Source organism: Elaeis guineensis, chromosome 7 (genome assembly GCF_000442705.2).
Source record: "Elaeis guineensis isolate ETL-2024a chromosome 7, EG11, whole genome shotgun sequence".
Classification (NCBI taxonomy): domain Eukaryota; kingdom Viridiplantae; phylum Streptophyta; class Magnoliopsida; order Arecales; family Arecaceae; genus Elaeis; species Elaeis guineensis.
In genome coordinates this window covers 12,249,232-12,268,286 of record NC_025999.2, presented here as the reverse complement: position 1 = coordinate 12,268,286, position 19,055 = coordinate 12,249,232, and the positions used below count along the sequence as shown (strand labels likewise).

General features: G+C 38.6%; 2 protein-coding genes across 2 annotated transcripts in view; both read right to left on the bottom strand.

Annotated features, from left to right (window-relative positions):
- The window catches only part of LOC105049141 (AP2-like ethylene-responsive transcription factor SMOS1), a 34,532-nt gene extending 32,266 nt beyond the window's left edge, over positions 1-2,266 (bottom strand). The window contains exon 1 of the mRNA XM_010928708.4: positions 2,131-2,266. The gene's annotated coding sequence lies outside the window, so the exon portion shown is untranslated. The remainder of the gene's footprint in view (positions 1-2,130) is intronic.
- Positions 2,267-2,463: 197 nt separating this feature from the next.
- LOC105049140 (T-complex protein 1 subunit epsilon) lies at positions 2,464-17,071 on the bottom strand. Its single transcript, XM_010928705.3, has 9 exons — positions 16,738-17,071; positions 15,457-15,775; positions 12,157-12,505; positions 11,612-11,744; positions 11,474-11,526; positions 6,636-6,738; positions 5,712-5,878; positions 5,519-5,632; positions 2,464-2,880 (listed from the first exon to the last, which is right to left on the bottom strand). Exons 1-9 carry the CDS (start codon positions 16,934-16,936, stop codon positions 2,710-2,712), a joined length of 1,608 nt encoding a protein of 535 aa, XP_010927007.1. The 5' UTR covers positions 16,937-17,071; the 3' UTR covers positions 2,464-2,709.
- Between the last annotated feature and the right edge of the window lie 1,984 nt (positions 17,072-19,055).

The following is a 19,055-nucleotide window of genomic DNA, read 5'->3' as shown; positions in this document are numbered from 1 at the left end:
ATTGACCTGCGGCCACAGTCAAAGTTATTATTCCTTCCGTCAGAACGGCATCGCCGGTAAACCCTACCAAAGGGGAGCTAATCGGCCTCAGATGGCTGTCAAGGGTGGACATTCTTGAAAAGGCGTCGTAGAACAAGATGTCGGCCGAACTTCCATTGTCGACAAGAACGCGACGGATGTCGTAGTTTGCTATATTCAAGGAAACTACGACCGCGTCGTTATTAGAAAATTGGACTCCCTGAGTGTCTTCTTCGGTAAAGGTTATGGGCTCTTCAGTCTTTTGCCGCTTGGGGGATACAGCCGGTATGCCGGTCGTTTTCTGCCGGGATCCTCCCGAGATGGTGTTGGCGGAGTCCGTCGGAGGCCGATCGCCCGGCCATTCCATGTCGGCGACCATAGTCGGAGGATGCGAGGCCTGGGAAACCAGAGGCGAGATCGGGGTCCGAGATATGGCTGCGAAGGCCGTGGGTAGCTGCGCGGATGCTTCGCGAGAAGGCATCCGGCGAGGATCCAGTGGGGGAAAGGAGGGGTGGGCGCCGGAGAAGATGACCGGAGGCGGCTCCGTTGAGCGCTCCTTTAAGAACAAGGATACTGCGAAGACACAGGCCCCTTCCTCTAGCGCCAATCCTGTTGGTGCAAAAATCCGCTTGCGTCGGAGAAGCTGGAGTCGAGGGAGTCGCGGTCGCCGTCGGGACCTGCAAAAGAAGTCTAAATCGGAGGTGGGGTTGCTCCGGCAAGACCCTCCGACGCTCAAGTCAGTTCTCTGCCTTAATAAGAATGGAGTGCTCGAATGGAGATTTTAGCAGAGTTTTTAGGTAAAAACTAGAGCTTATCGAATAACGTATCTGGGGTTCCCCTTTTATAGGCGGAGGGGGTGACAAATTGATAGCGACGCCTGTAACCGTCTGATAGTGGGCCGCCCAGAGTCAGGAGAAATTTATTACGGAGGGTAGTGGAGTGGGATCGTGGCTATCGCCGTGGCTTGCCACGTGGAGTCAGTTACGGGAGTGGAGCGGCGTCCGCCGTCGTGACTTGTCAGGGAGTGGTAGAATCGTACAAGATCCGCCGCAGGGAGTGGAGTAGAATTGTGGCCGTTAATACGGTCTGTCAGGGAGTGATGGAGCTGCGTAGGGTCCGCCGCAGGGAGTGGAGCAGGATCGTGGCCATTGCTGCGTCGCGCCAGGGGGTCCAGACTTGTCGGCCGAAGTTCGGTTGGAGTCGGTAGCGAGGTCCGGTACCCGTAGGAGTTTGGGCGAAGTCTACTTACAGTTGAAGTCATAGGCGGAGTCCGGCTCCCGTAGGAGTTCGGGTGGAGTCTACCTGCAAATAAAATCAAAGGCGAAGTCCGGCTCCCGTAGGAGTCCGGACAAGGCTTACTGGCAGTTGAAATTGAGGACGGAGCCCGGCTCCCGTAGAAATCCGAGCGGAGTCTACTTGCGGTTGAAGTCGTAGGCGGAGTCCGGCTCCCGTAGGAGTCCGGGCGGAGTCTTCCTGCAATTAAAATCAAAGGCGAAGTCCGGCTCCCGTGGGAGTCTGGACAAGGCTTACTGGCAGTTGAAGTTGAGGACGGAGCCCGGCTTCCGTAGAAGTCCGGGCGGAGTCTACTTGCGGTCGAAGTCGTAGGCGGAGTCCGGCTCCCGTGGGAGTCCGGGCGGAGTCTTCCTGCAATTAAAATCAAAGGCAAAGTCCGACTCCCGTGGGAGTCCGGACAAGGCTTACTGGCAGTTGAAGTTGAGGACGGAGCCCGGCTCCCTTAGGAGCCCGAGCAAAGTCCTCTTTGCGATTGAAGTCGTGGATGAAGCCCGACTCCCGTAGGAGTCCGGACGGAATTCTCCTTGGAGTCGCCGACGGAGCCCGACTCCCGTAGAAGTCCGGACGGAGTCTTCTTTGGAGTCGCGGACGGAACCCGACTCTCGTAGGAGTCCGAACGGAGTCCTCCTTGACGTCGTAGACGGAACTCGCAAAGATCAATCCCGCTGAGAACTTCGATCGTGGATATTTTATACCCAACAGCTCAAAAACTTATCGCACATCATTCTGAAGAACTTTGTTATGCACATCTAGCAAGCACAGAAGTACAAAATACCAAACGTACATGGCAGAAGACAAAGGGCACACTCAAAGACTTACAGTTCAAACGCAAGAAACCGTGATGGACATGAGATTACCAGCCCGTAGATCACAGGTTTTGCCATCACCGCGATGGCTACAATTGAACTCTTGATTAACGTACGACCCTTGACCTTTATCAGCCATCCAAACATGAATGCTTTTCATTAAGAAACAGATTTAGGATTGAAAATAGTAGCCTTCAAGCACCCAAGAAACAGAACATAGCTCTCTCCCCTGATGGGCAACAAGGCGAGACCTGATGATTGTAAATTTAAATACTACTTGCCGTGCCATATATCTTCCTCCAGTTCGTAGTTACAAACAATCCCATGATAAGCTCATACGAGAATCTGAGTAGAAAACAAAGATGGCTTTAACATCAGTTAAATAAACCACCAAAAACGCAATAGAAAAATTTTGAGTCACAACTCCATCTACAAATCATAACCTCAGCACAAAAGTTGCACCCAAAGCAAAAAATGAATAACAGATTCAGACACCAAACTCATCTAACAACTGTAACTTTCTCTTCCACATAGCTAAATGGATTCTCATGAACGCATAACTCTGCCACAAATTTTGGCCTCTCAAATACAATCAATAATCAGAAGGGGTGATCACGTCGTCAATTTTCAAAATCATTTTCACCACCTGTGTTGCAAGCAAGATCTGCTGCTGCTTGCCGATCAGCGTCTCAAATACATTTTGCTCTTGCATGTTGTTCGTCCCAACATCATTACAATCTATGCCACAATATGGATTGTTCTCCTGCAGAAAAGCATTCAAAAAAGCTTACAAACCACATACATCTCTGAGCCATATTAGGAAAAGTCAGGGTACAAGTAAAATCTGCCAGAACCACCGTACATAGCTACTGGTTCCTGTCAATAAAGTTGATTAATGGAATACCTACTTCAAACTATGAAGACCTATATAATGCATAGAGAGAGCCATTAAACAGAGGGTTCTAGGGGCATTTAGATGCCTGGGGTTGCTATACATGGATACCATGCCATTGTAACAGGGAAAAAGAGTCAAGAGTAAGGAAGAAATCAGAAAATACAAGAGACACAAGAAGACCTGACAATCCCTACAAGTGATTACATACCCCGCACATGCCTGTCAATTAAAAACTAATGCCCAACAAATCTCGTCAATTAGTTCTGTGGTATAGCACTGATACTACAGCCATCTTATCCTTGTACATCCAGTGTAGATTGGACACCTCCTAATTTCCAAAATATACTTAGAATTGTCTGAAAGAAATCTAATGAAAAGTGAAATGAGATGGTATATGTCCATTGTTGAACTTTGATCTTTAGCAAAATCTATGAAGGATGGCCACAGACAAGGGTTACAGCTCCAACATATCTAGATACATTGATATAACAAATCTCTGAAAAAAAATATTACTACTCAGCTGGTACATGTACTCACATTAATTGTATGTGAAAAGAAAATTTAGTATAATGGGTTGTCCCGATATTGATAATTCATGCTACAGGCAATGACATCAATATCCACAAACTCCAAGTTGTCCTTGTTCAAATACATAGATTGCAATCCATACAATAGTATCAACATTACAAACTCTAAAATAAACCATCCATCACTAAAAGATCAACATTCATCGAAAAAAGGGGAAAAAAGGTCCCCACCCCCTCATCCTTGTAACTAGGGCTGACAAACCAGCAAGCTGCTCACATGCCAACCTGTGTTCAGCTCATAATTCAACTCAAACTCAGCTTGCTAGATTACCGAACAAAGCGAGCTCAAGCCAGTTTTTCGACATCTGAACATAATGAGTCAAGCACAAGTTGGGCTCGACTTCGGTTTCGGCTCACAAGCCAGCTCAAATATAATTACATATAATATTACATTTATTATATATTATCTATATAATTTTATGTTATCTATAATTTTATGTTACAAATAATCAGCTGTTAGATTTTAATTCAACGGCTCAGTCAGGTGAATGTGATAAATGAGAGCCGTATTTAGTTTCCCTTTCTCTCCCACATTACCACACCCCACTTAGCCCTGCCACCTTCACCTGCCACCCTTTCTCACCTACCCTAATCTTCATCCATCATCATGTTGTCGGTGGCAGCAGTATAGAGGTCAACTGTACGGAGGTCAGCTAGAGTAGGGTGGAGAAAGCCTTCAAGAACATTGTGGCAACAACATGGCAACACCCATGAAAGCAGAGGAGGAGCACAGATGGTGAGAACTAATCACTACAAGGATTCCCAAGAAGATGGTGGTCCAAGTGAGGTGGCACTATGAAAGCCTCACAGTGGATGTGAAGGCAGTCAAGGCCGGCAGGGTCCCATACTTCTCACATCTTGTCTCACTCCCTCCCTTTCTTCCAGCCCTTGCAACACCACCAGCAACATCGCCGGCCACTCCATGAAACCTCTCTCTCTCTCTCTCACACACACTGGCATGTACATCATTTATATCAAGATTTGCCATACTAATTGGTACCATACCGAACCGAGCATACCATATTGTAGCTGTACAGAATACTAGGTATGCTGAACCTTACCGTACCATACCGTGTACTAATGATGTAATAAGATGGTACTAATATAGGGTCCAGGTATCAAGATGGCAAACCTTGATTTATATAGCTCCATACAAAGTAATATGGATATATGATACAAAACATCCAGACATAGAAGTTTATGAAAGAGGTTTTTTTTATTGTAATGCTTATGTGCATTTTTAAATTTTGCAAACTATTACTTTTTGCTTTGCTTCTGCTCCCAAGCATATACAGAATATTGAAAGGGAGAAACATAAGCCAAGCTAACAATGAGAAGATCTGCATATTAAATGATAGTAACTTTAAACTTTGAAGACTTTGTAGCTAGTAATACAATTAATTTTAAACTTAATTCACTTAATATGCTGTTCATATGAGGAAAATAGGATAGTCGATACACCAAAACCTGTATTCTAATTACAAAAAATGTACTGTTTTTTTGAAAGTAGACCATAATAGTGAGAACATGGAAAAGGAGACAATTCTCAACGTGCAAACAGTCTTTTCTGAGTCTTTTATCCTTTCCCCACTTGCTTTTTGCTAGATTTTTCCGGGACTAGCTTGACTTTTTTTAAAAAAAAGGATTATATGGCTCTCTGCAATCAGACCATATTGGTTGATCTACACAGTGGAAAGATGACTTATATTGGTCCAATACCTCGTATCCTAAAATTAGAAAGTGCATGGAATTAAAAGTAGGAGAACACATGAATCATGGGGCTTCCAGCTAAAACATAATGAGTTGATAAATTATCAAAAACAAGGGCAGCAAAACAGAGCACACCTTTTTTAATAAAGGCACAGCATCCCAATGTTTAATACTCTCGTACAGTAGAAACAGTAAATTTAACAACAAACCTTGATTTGCTGAGATTTGACTGCAGTGAGAGTATCAATAAGTTGGAGACCACTGTTCTCTGCCAGAGCCATCGGAATAGAATCTAAAGCTTCAGCAAAGGACCTGATAGCATACTGCAGATATAGAAGGAAAAAGGTGAAAGTAGGATCATCATATATTAACAAATATTTCAAAAACCCAAAAGCCATTTACTTGCTCGACTCCAGGGTATCTATCTGCAGCGGCTTCTACGGCGATCGAGCAAGATATCTCAGCTGAACCACCACCATAAACAATGGAATTGTTACGGATCAGATTCCTTGCCACACATAGCGCATCATGAAGACTACGCTTAGTTTCCTCTATCACCATTTTGTTACCTATTCAACCACAATTGAAAATTCACATAAATTAGCAGCATTTTTCCTCAAGTTTTTATTCCTTTACATCCATTTTGCACAACAAAAATAGATTAATTTCCAAGACAAGCATTAAGTGGATCACAAACATATGTTTAGAGCAGAATCTCAAAATCCATGGCCAGAAGCAGGCATTACTAACAAATATGACATTTCCAGGTGTACCTGCACACTGAGGTGTGCCTATACAGACACACCACTCTGCTGCACAAGATATAAATATCTATTCTCCAGAATCATTTCTCAGTGGTTCATATATATGCACATGCACTAGGCAAGTGCACCCAAAAATACATAATAAAACAGTGTTAGATGGATAAGTGTCATTAAAAGTTCTACAAGCTGCGCTGGTTCAACTAAGCTGCAGGTCTTGCTAGTGGGAGCTGAACTAGCTGATAACAGCATCAAGGCCCAATCAAGGCCCAAGGAATCAGATCAAGCATTCATGTTAGTCAGATTTACATCACAGACTTAGCTTGCACATACATACATATACATATGCATGCATGCATATATCTATGTATGTATAACTCAAACAACTTGACAAGGCAAACCACAATGAGCCAATAACAATGATAAAACCAAATGTGGACTCACAATGAGCCAATAATAATGCTTACCTGGAAATTATATGACATTATATAAATGATAACGCAAATCAACACCTTATTCCATCAATAATTAAAAAATAAGGCAGATATGAACTATATTTACATACCACCACGAATGAATATGGTCACAGCCCTTGAGTTTGCGCATTGTTCAATATACAACATCCGATCCTTCGTTGTTCCAAATGATTTTTCTCTAACTAGTCCAGCCTGGTTAGTCACAACAAGTAGAAAACAATTCTCTCAGGAAACACATGCATGCAAGCAATCAACTAAGAACAGTAACAATATTTAAAGAGATAATGTAAGAGAGAGGGCAGAAGATTCATATAGACATTGCAATGGCAAAGGATCCACCATCTTCCTTTTATTGGTTGAATAAATTTGTTTCTTCATTCATTTGGCCTGGCCCCTCATATGAAATAAAAGGGGATGGCTCGGCTATCCCACCTAGCCAAGCCAGAACCCAAAAAAAAAAAAAAAGAATAGATATCAATGAGATTTCTAAGGGGGGTCATGGAAAGAACAGGTTCCAAAATGGGAGATCACTAACCAGCATCTAGGAGAGACAAAATTGACTGCACTTACTGAACTTGTTGAAGAGTGAAATATAAGCAAGGTCTATATTTTTTATCAGAGGCTGAATCGATCATCAGATGAAAAATTAGGCCAAAAATTAGGATACATTATAGGAAAACGTAACTTTCATAGACGAGAAGCAAATGAAATGCTTTCATAAAAATTCTCATAGAATCAAGAATGAAGTTTTCATTCTGTACATGCCAGATCATGAATTAGTAACTACATCCAATCTTCGAAAAAATCTCAATTATTTCAAACTTTCTATTTTTGGAATGGGATACTTATAAAATCCCCATAAATAGATCGAATCTTATTCCATGATATTTCCACAAGATTCCTCTTTCTTATTCTTAAGCCCCCGAGACCAAGCTGCATGATATCATGCTCATGCCCACAGGTGGCATATTAACTCTATGCTGAAATCAGCCCAATGCTTGAGTCTAAATGTTAGGTTGACAAATTTCCCTCAAAATGTCTTATCTACCAGGCAATCATGTTAAAAGCATGCCAAAGGGTAGATGTTTAACTGGTTTGGCACCTACATTTTCGGTAGTGAAGTGCCAAAAGTTGGTCAAAACAACCCAAAGCAGCTGATGAAGCATTGCCTACTGAAAATGGGAAGCAAGCAAGCTTCTCCAAACAAAAGGGGAAAAGAAGATTTGGAAAAGTTGGAGAAGGTTTGACTTGCAAGTTTAAAAGGAAGCATTTAGAGCAACCTGAATTCTAGTTGTTCCCATGCATCTAAATATGGAACACTTTAGATCTGACATTAGCACTGTAGCATCTGAGCGATCTAAAACATGGAGAGAAATTGTAAGGAAATGTTTGGTAAAACAAGCAGTCTTGGTCCTTTATGGGAACAGATGGCAAAATGATTCATAGCAAAGACATAAAAAGTTGATTTCTAATATGAAAAGTACAATACAAACAATATAGATAACAAAGAAAAGCATCTATAAATGGGAAAAGATTTTAAAAGGGGAAAAAGTAGTATGAAGCAGACATGTGAAGCACCTTAAAATTATAAAAATATAATATGAAAAGATTTTTGTTGATAACTTTGGTCCTTCTCATGCGTTTATTAAATAGTCCAATGATTTGAGAATTGGAGAAAAAATAATTTGAAAATTCTACCATCATATCTAACAGATCTCAGGTAGAGTACTTGGATTTTTCTCTGTTAGACTCTGTTATAGATAGCATATTATGTTGTCTTAAGGCAAACTCCCACTCCTTTTATGAGGAAAGATGCATTCTGTGCATACAAGGGTTGTAATTCAAGAGAAAAGAGCATTAGATAAAAGGCCATCAACTCATGATATGCTGGGGATGACGGTACTATAAATTTATTTATGGGTCCTGAAATATATCCCTTTCTCGGTAAGTGTAATTCTCATATTTTTGTCTTCCTAAAGAACTTCAATCAAAAGGATCATCTTTATAATAGCATAAGAGAAACTGTTCAATTCACCCTAGGGTCTCGCATTATAATGAACCCATATATCCATAAACATAGTCTATCTATAGCTTACACGTATATACAAATAATATGTAGATTTGAAACATAATCCTAGAAGCAAGATTTGAGCCCACATTCTATCAGTGCAAATCAATGATAAGCAATCCAAACTAAAGATTTAGTCATTAAGAATGACTAACAAACATGGAGGCATTGATCATCTCATTTAGAATGACTAACAACATTCTAAAATGCAAATCACTTTTCTTTTGATAGACTTTCTACTTGTGCATTGGCTGGCCATAGACTCACAGAGGCATGAAGCAACTATTTGAACTTGAATTGCAACTTAGAAGCACCTCCCTTAAGTTTGGTTCTTATGCACTTTAACATGTGTAGATAATGATCTACAATGTGGAGCAAGGTTGGTTGTGCTAGTAGTGGGGCCCATACCGATCAGTTGGTGGTATGATTCGGTACGCCTCCATGCCATTCCGTGCTAGATCCAAACTAACACAATAGAGAAAGAGAAGAAGAGAGGGAGAACTGAAAAGAGAGAGGGGGCAGAGAGGGGCAGGGAGAAATCGGGGAGGTCAGCAGTAGCCGCTGGAGGGCCGTAGAGTTTTCGAATGACCGAAGGAGCGGGGTAGAGGAAGAATCAAGAGAGGAAAGAAGGGGAGGAGAGGGAAGAGAGAAAGGGGGTGGGGAGGCCAAACCTCCCCAACCTCTTGCAGCTTAGGTGCTCGCTCCTACTTTGATCGATCAGTTTTAAGTGAAATCGGCAACAAAAAAATAAAACAGGGGTGCTCGCCCTTGTTTCAATTGAAATAGGACAGCCAACTTCACTAAGTCATCAAAAAAGTAAAACAGATCAATCAAAACCACAGGAGGTCGAAAACGGAGGTCTAGCCATCCACGGCCCTCCAGCAGCCACCGCCGGCCTCCCTACCCTCTCTCTCACTCCCTCTCCCCCTCTCCCCCAAGAGGAGGAGGAGGGCAGAGCTCGAGTGGCCTCGACACCCCTCTAGTGGCCTCAGCGATCCTCCGATGGCCTTCCTAGCCTTTCCTTCTCCTCCCCCTTCCTCTCTCTTTTCCTCTTTTTCCTTCTCCCTCCCCCATCCTTGCAATGTCTCATTTTGCACACTAGAACCATCCCGATTGACCACCCATTTGGTTTAGCGCACCCCAAATCGGACGGTTCTATCCAGTTCAGTGAACCCTAATGTGGAGTCTTAATTTAAAAGGCCTATAAACATTTTGAGACACTAGCCCTTTTAATATCCCTTCATTTGTGTTCATTTAGTAAATACATAAGAAACTGCAAAAACATATGACTTCTTCGGTTCAGGCATTTTGATGCTATAGATGATCAGTTATGATACATTATTAACTCAAGTCTACCATTAGCTTTGCACTAGTTGCTTTCTAAATTGAATCCCACTAACAGGATTCTATCTCAACTTGATATATGTGAGAACTCTGAGTGATCAGCATGCATGCATGGTGTACCTAATGTATGTAATTACGTATAATATATCCTCAAATTCATTTTCAAATATACATGCACCTGATTTAAATAAAGAACTTGAGCACTATGACAAGAAAATGATAATACTGTAAATTCCAGGCCAACTTAAGATGTTTTTACACAGGTGATAAACTATGTTTGTAAAATGAAAAGAAGGAACTTGAAATGAGAAAGCATGATGATAAAAGGAAAAAAAAAAAAAAGGAAGAAGTTTTAGTTACACTTTTTAGTTTTGATAGGTGGTTCTGCATGAATTTGCAAAAAATCATACCTTAGTTTTCCCTTGATAAATTGCTTGAATAGATTTTTCTACGAAAAATCACACAGAACAAATGCAGTTGATTGATAAAAGAATCTACTTCACATTTTTCATGGTGAAAAATGTCATCAACACCCTTTCATGGACTCACAAGACAAACATGTATTGTAGTTATAGAGTTTTATCCATACATCCATAACAAATGTTTCAATTGTTGTGGCCTACCAAACATAGCAATGAACATCAAAAGATTTTTGCTCTAGCCCTATCAGCAAGTTCTTAATAAAAAAACAGACTGATTTCATTCCACATGCTTTGAATCTGCCATTTTACCATAAAGATATAAAATATAATCATGCTTAGGACAGCATTATCCGTGACTTTACATACCCTAGTTCTTAATCACAAATTTTATTCAAAGTATTCTTCATCAAAAGAGTATGTATATATGTGTTCCAACATACTTAATGCTCTTCAGTTTTCTAAATCCTAAATTGTTAGAAGATCTAAAATTTAGTCAGTCACTACAATTACTACAAACATGTACTCTCATATTATTTTATTGACTCTCCATAAAGTCACATTTCTATACTTCTATCTCTCATTTAAAAAATTGAAATACACTTTTCTAGTTCAATTTTCTTTAATCCAAAAATGCTCCAAAACAACTGCCAACACAATCTACCCTTAACTTGGTCTAAATATACTTGAAAGTATATCTAAACCACTATAAAATAGGAAAGTAAAATTATAGAACAAGTCATTGATCTATATTCGAGTCATCAAATTGCAGGAGTCCTACTAACTTTACCCTAGTCTTTTTATGCTCTTTATTTAGTTAAATTGTTAACTAAGTCTTATCCACCCGGCACATTATCCAGAATTTAATTATAGCACTTTGCTCACTCTACTACAAGCAATTTAATTCTCCACCAAGGCATCATCTCTTGAAGACCAGTGGTCCATTCATCATCGACACAAAAACAAGAGACTAAAATTATTTAAACAAGTTAATTTGGACTTTAAAATTTAGCTGATCAAGATATGATAGAAGCAAATGTTGAAAATTCCAAAATTATAAAACCCTTATGTTAACAAAATTCAAAATAAATCACACCCTTCCCAGCTTTTCAGGTGTCAGTTCTTGGAATCTGGGAACTATTCTTCCACCTGTCAGAATAAACAGATTATCAGTCAACTTGGTTGTATTTGCAACCTCTTCGCTGCCCAGGAACAACAATGCATTAATGCAAACCTGTAGCAATGGCAATCAATTCCAACTCAACACCACCAACCCATCTGACAGCAGGCAAATTCCGATGCATCAAAAGATGATTTGCTTCATCATCAAAACCCCATTGACAAATAATGAGGGTTGCTCCAACATCCTGTGTGTATCACAAAAATAACTACATAAAAATGCTCTCTTTTAAAAAGCAGAAACACATATAACAATTTACCTTTTCATATGATAGGATACTAAGATACAGCTTGTTTCTCATATTAATGAGCATGGAAACAATGAAAAATCAAAGAATCTAAATTTTGAAATTTCTAACAAAAACAAAGTCACTAAAAACAGAAGCAAACAACTTAACAGATTAAGGCAGAAGATCAGGTGGACAAAGTCTGAGAAGAAGGAATCATTCAAATAGACAGATGAAATACAGTATGATCTAGAATCTTGTACCATCAGCACAACCTTGAGATTCTGAAGGTTGCTTAGACAGATCAGTTCCATAGTCAATAGGTACTAGTTTTAACATATTAGATTGGGCATACACTATAAAGCTTATTTACCTTGCATTTTTGAACCATATCATCAAAGTACTTCTGCTCTTGCTGACGTAAGGTCTGAAATTTCTCCACAGTGTCAATGTCAACCTTATGCTTTGTCTTTGGCTTCGGTGGTTCAAATGGGCAAGTCAGAATAGCAATTTTCGCATCTTCAATTCTCTTTGGCATCTGAGGGTGGCTCATCTCCTTGTCAACAGTTATTCCATAGATGAGCTCGGTATCTTCCAACTTACCTCCAACCTTTCCTTCTATTTTAATCAAATCAAGGTTTACATCCTTCCTTTCGAGATCTGCAACTGCCAGAACCGCCTTAACAGCAATCTCAGCTAGCATACGCTTGCATCGATTAACACTGCAACATCACCAAAATAAACTTCTACTTGCACAAGATCATAGAATGACAGAACAAGGACTCTGACAATTATTTTTATGCTGTTATTGTTCCAAGTAGGAATGGTCCTTTACAATATTAGCATAAAAATTAGACCTATACCTTAAGCAAATGACAATTTCCTCAATCTTATCGACACAATATGCTTTGTGGGTACAGATATGCTTTAAGTGCAAGTGAATTCACAAATACAGATAAGTTTTAGTCCAAAATGGTTAAATCATACATCAAGGATAATAACCTTATATCAAAGATATCTTAAGTGAATGCATTACAAAGGTCATAAAAAATTAACCTGACTATGGGAGATACAGCTGAAAAAACCTATGAAGAAGAGGTACAATACCCAATGTCAGTGTTTTAGAGGACAAGTAGATGCATTCACTTTTACAATACATAGAAGGCAATTCCAATTTTCAGTAGTAAATACAAAGAAAAACAGGTTGGAAAAGTTATCAGATAGAAAGAAAATAAGCAACTAGAGACTCACAACCGCCAGTGACCAAAGATTTTCCCCCCACTAAACAACTTGCTGAAAGCAACATCAAGAGAGTGATGCAGCATATTTGTCACAACCCAAGACCTTAACCAAAAAGACTAGCTGAATGATATTATTTGAATTCTTTGGCCCTGTATAAGTACCCAAGATCTACCGGATACATAGCCGATATGGGATTGAACACCTGCTGATCCTCACATACTCTCCTCATTTAAGACCCAGCATCCTCACCAAGCTAAACATCCAAATCCATTCAAAAGTACCATAAATCCAATTATAAATACCATGATCGGCCCATGGTCGGCCCCAAATTTTGCTATCTCGATATCGGATCCCATACTGATACCATCCTATCATGGTGTCAATATGTGATCCAGTATGGTATAAGACAACATACTAATATGAGATCGATATAGTACAGCACGCCCTGTACTAAGCAGTATAGGATGGTATAGCAAACATAGTCAGCCCAATAGACCCGTGCTATAGCATCCCCTCGTCCACATGGACCATGGACTAGGTTCACTCCAATACCATTTGTCACAACCCAAAATCTCATCTAAAAATGCTAGCGAAAAGTATTATTTGGATTCTTTGATCCTATATAAATATCCAAAATCTACCCAGCAAGATTTTAAATTCCGTGGGATGGGGCTGTCTCAACTTTTTCATGGAATTGGATGCGCCGCTGTCCCGACTCATCCCGACACTTGAGACAGAGGATGTCCCAAGGCGTCCCGATCGAAATGCTGGAATGCTAGCAAGACGTTCTTTCTCGACACATGGGATAGTATCTCGTCCCAGTGTCCCATACAACATTTTGCTGGGACCTGAATCCTTGCTACCCAATGCATAGCCCATATACGACTAAACATATGCTTGCATAAGTCCTCACAATTGTGAGGGTTCACAAATGATGACGCATTTTTTCAAGTGATTAGATTAGGTTTGCAAGCAGAACCAATAAAGACCAACAAAGATGCAAATTTATGGTAAAGAAAATGCAACTAGTGGTGTTCAAGGTTGTCACAAAAGCAAACAATAAATCAATTATATACAACCAAACAAAATTGAAAAGATAGAAAGTTATGAATTATTTCATAGATGACCTATGGGCTTTAAGTAAGATATTATATCTAGACAAAGGGCTACCAAATTCCTGTCACATGAGTCCCTTTGCTCCAATAAACTAGAATCTCACAAGCCCTCTCATACTACACTTGAAATGTGGCACCTATGTTCATATAAGGATCCCAAGGAATCACACCCAGGAAAAGGATCCCAAGAAATCACACCTAGGAAAAGCATCCTTGGATTCACACCAAGGGATTGAGCCGCACTACTCCACCACAAAAGATGATGAACTCCCAACCAAGCACTCAAAACTTGAAATTTCAGCAATATTACAACTACATACTAACCCTAGGACCCTTGAAAGCCTTTGGCATACAACACAAATAAGAAAAAAAAAAATCCATAAACAAGACAAATCTTGGGCCGAATTATTTCATGGTCTAACGACATACCATAATTTTATTTTAATTCTAAAAGATTTTCACAAAATCGTAAAGTTGTGAACAGATTCTCTAGCATTGTTCTGGAGACATTGAAAAGCCAACTAAGTTAACTCATGAATCTTATTATGTGTTTCAATTATCATTTATTATATTTGATCACTCAAATCTTTGGTTGCTGTTTGCACTTGACAAACAAGGATTACTCCCTGGCTTCTATCTATAATGAGATATGAATCTACCCCCATTTTTTTCCTTCATTATTTAAGTCCAATGCCTTTTTGCATTACAAACAAGGATTCCAAGCACCTTCTTCTTCCTTTAATGTGTTTTTTTTTTCTTTTTTTAGATAGATCTTTATTTTTTCCATAATAAGAATATATTACTTACTCATCCAAATCTTGTATCTTCTACAAAGACATCATGTATGCTTTGATCATCAAATCATACTTCCATAGCAGAAAGATAACTGAAAGTCCCTATGATTTCTTTATAAAGATGAAAATGAATCAGATTAAGCTTCAGACAAAGCAGAACCCCAAAAAAGCATCAACATAAAATCAAATTGACCTAATTATATTCTTCCTTGACATTATGATCTAAAAGAAACTTAGATAAGAAAAGCCAAACCAAAGCAATAAGCATCTGACTGATTGCAGCACAAACCAGAGTGGGCGAGCAAGCAAGCATGCATGTGCAGAGAGAGAAAGATTTTACTATACTCATAGTACAATAGTGGTATAAATATCAACATTCCAAACGTAAACTCACAACAATCCAAATTTAAACTCAAAACTCATTAAACAAGAAAAAGACTTGAAACAAAAAATCCTAAAGTATAAATATTATGATCATTCTGCTTAAAAATAAAAAGAAACTGAAAAACTAATCGAGCTTACATCTTTGAAGACAATGTGGTCATGCAGGTCTGCACCAAAGGTTCAATATTACTAACACTGAATTCAAATTTCTGAGATATTCGCTCAAGATGCTCCACAGCTATCCTAGAGGCCATCTCATAACCCTCTGCAATCCAAATAGGATGAATGCCACGTTCCAGAAGCTTCTCAGCCTGTTCTAGAAGTGCACCAGCCACAACAACAACTCCTGTGGTGCCATCACCAATTTCACAGTCCTGACTCCGGGACAATTCCACCATCAACTTTGCAATCTGGTTGTTAACGTCCATCTGCTCCAAGATTGTTGCCCCATCATTTGCTGTCCATATAACAAAACAAAAAAAAAAAAAAAAGAAAAAGTGTTCATGAAAGTGCAAAATTTGAAAATGAATCCGATATTTATGAGCTACACTGATACATTGATCTAAAGCTATTAACCTTTCTATAAATGCAAGGAACTATTAGATCGTAAGATAGTACTTGAACTCTCAACCTAATCCTCTCTAGTTTCAGGTTTTTAGAGAACTGTTCTAAGCCAATCATAAATGCCACTCCTACTTTGTGATAATCTGCTCCCTTGACCTTCAAATAGCATGCTGTCATCATTACAGTCATCACCGGTGGCATTACATTACTTTTGAAAGTCCATCACTAGTTCACAGGAACAAATACAACTCCACCAACATTTTCCAATTTTTATGATTCTTTTAAATCGGGAAGATTTTTGAGAGGCACTGCAACATCTCCCTTCCTCTCTTCTGTCAAAAAAATACGATAAAATCCAAGCCAGTCACATTAGTTCAGTTGACAAAACCCATCACCTCACCCATCCCACAATTTCCCATCTCCCATTTCTCCAAAAAAACAGTTTGAAGAAAAAAAAAAAAGTATAAATCAATGGCAAACAAAATTAAGCAGGTACCAGCTCTCCATATCAACCATCGACCAAAACCCTAACTAGAGCTGGAAACCTACCAAATGCACCAGATCATTCCAAAATACCCAAAAACACCGTCTCTCCCGCCCTCGATCTTTCTCCGCAGTACCGCTCAATCCCACTATTATTTTCCAAACTCCTTCATCAGCCACTAAATCCATCAACATAGACATTTAAAAAAAAAAAAAAAGAAAAAAAAGTTTTTATGCTACTAAATACGCATCAAATAAAACAAAAGAAAACTTATTTCCTTCATTCTTTCTGGACTCCTAAAACCCTAGCTACAAACAGAAACCAAACAGAGATAAAGAGAGGGAGAGAGAGCGATGGGAAAGAGAACTGACTGATGGTGACATCGCCGTCGGGGCTCTGGAGCATCTTGTCCATGCCCTTAGGACCGAGGGAGGTGCGGAGGATCCGAGCGACGGCCTTCCCGGCCGAGATGTTGGCCTTCTGAGCCTCCAAGCCCCTCAACCGGCTCTTCCGCTCCTGCTCCTTTAGGATGATGAACGGCCTCCCATACTCGTCGAACGCCAACGCCATTCTCGTCCTCCTCCTCCAACCTGGAACGGAGAAGAGGAACACCGACCGCCGCAAGGGGGGAAGAGAGTGGGCGGAAGCAGTGGTAAGTTCCAGAAAAGAGGAGACCTCATTATATTTCTCGTCCAGGAGCTCCGGCCCCACGGAGCCGAAAATAAGCCGAGCTGGGGCTCGGTGATGATCGAACTTGTTCAAACCCATCCTGGCCTCCTGGGAGAGCCAAGCACCTAACTCAAAACACCCATAACGGGTCTGGTGCATGTCACGCGCCACTCACGTGGGGGGATGATTGTGATCTTCACGGGTATTCTGGTTCGAAGTTCCTTTCTCATCTCTAGTGGGCCTATTTGGTTAGGGGTACTCTGACATTAAAAAAAAATAAATAAATTTTATATTAAATTATTATATTTAATATAAAAAATTATATTTTAAAAAAAAAAGATAAAATAAATATCATCAAAAGGATTTATTTGCTAATGCTGAATTACCAACTTATGATAGTCTAAAAATATCATTTCTGCATGAAAATGGCCTCAATTATATTAATATTATATTAATTACATTAATATATTTAATGTTAATATATATAAATAAATTATAAATATATTAATATATTGATTAATAATATTAATAAATAGTATATTTAATATATTATTATATTTATTATTTATTATTAATAAATATTTATAAATTATCAATAAATCTAACATAGGATTGATTGATAATTAATATATTTATTTATGTATCAAAATATACTAAAATTGATTTCTAATAAGAAGCATATTTTTAATATATGTATAATTAATATAAAATATTTATTAAGTTATAAATATATTTTAATATTCAAATTAGCTAATATTGCCAATATTTGTGTAACTAGGTCATGGATGGCCAATAAATAGATTGAGAAGAAAAATTGTTATTGCTTAAACTCTTTATCCAAGGGTATTATTAAAAATTTGATAATACTTTTTTATAAGATTGTCTCCAATCAAATATAATAATTTTTTTTTCTAATGCATCTTGCCAAGTAATTTTTTTACATGATAAAATTTATTTCTTCTATAATTTTTTTTAGATAAATTATTCTTAGAAATCATTAGATTATATCTATCTCTTGCATATCCCAATCAAAAGAATTCTAAAGTAAATTTCGAGATATAGACTTTATATGAGATTCGACTTTAATAGTTTATTCCATGGACCACCATGTCAATTGGGCGTCCACTTTATCATATGCAAGTTCTCTTCTGTGGACATGTTCGATGAAATCTTTCCATACCATACAGCACAAGTCAATCAATAGCCATCCTCCTCTCTTACTTATATTCACTCCGCTATCCGATCAAACTTCCCGTCACTCTAGTTTCCAAAATATATATTTAAACATATTTTTATTATTATAATGTGAACTCTAATATATAAGCACCAGCTTAAAGTTCGATTCCATCCTTTTTTTTTTTTTTTTTTTGTTATTTTTCAACTTATATCTCTTAAAAGTTTTGAATTTATATTATTATTATGTTCTATCTTTTTTTAAAGAGTCCAGGTGTCCAAACTCAACTCTTTTCCTAGAGCATGCTACCATACGTCTACTTCTCCCTTAGAGCCAATAAAAAATAGAAAAAATCATGATCTTAATATTTCTTCCGATTTCTCTCTCGCACTATCTCTTAAAATGCATGTCCATTCCATATGCTATATACCGTGTCTGACACATAGTTGGATTTGCCACATGAGCAAACACTAAGATAATTTACATTAATATGCATGCATGCGCATACATACATGTGAACATATAAAATGCATATATGTTACAATATAAAAACACGAATGCGATTTCTATCTATAAACATTGAGGACCGATAAATTTATTTAATTAGAATCATTATAAAGATACAAAATCAATAAATCAATCAAAACAAGCCTTGCCTTTAGGTTGCAAAAAAGTATTTAGAATTAGAATTATGCAGCATCAAACCAAATTAGACCTAGAACGTGAATATTATAAGTGAAGCTTTGGACTCCACAAACGTTAAGCACTTCTTACATGAAGCATATCCTTATTCATACCTCGATAAGAAATTAAAGAATCAACCAAAATGAGATTCTTGATTTTGTT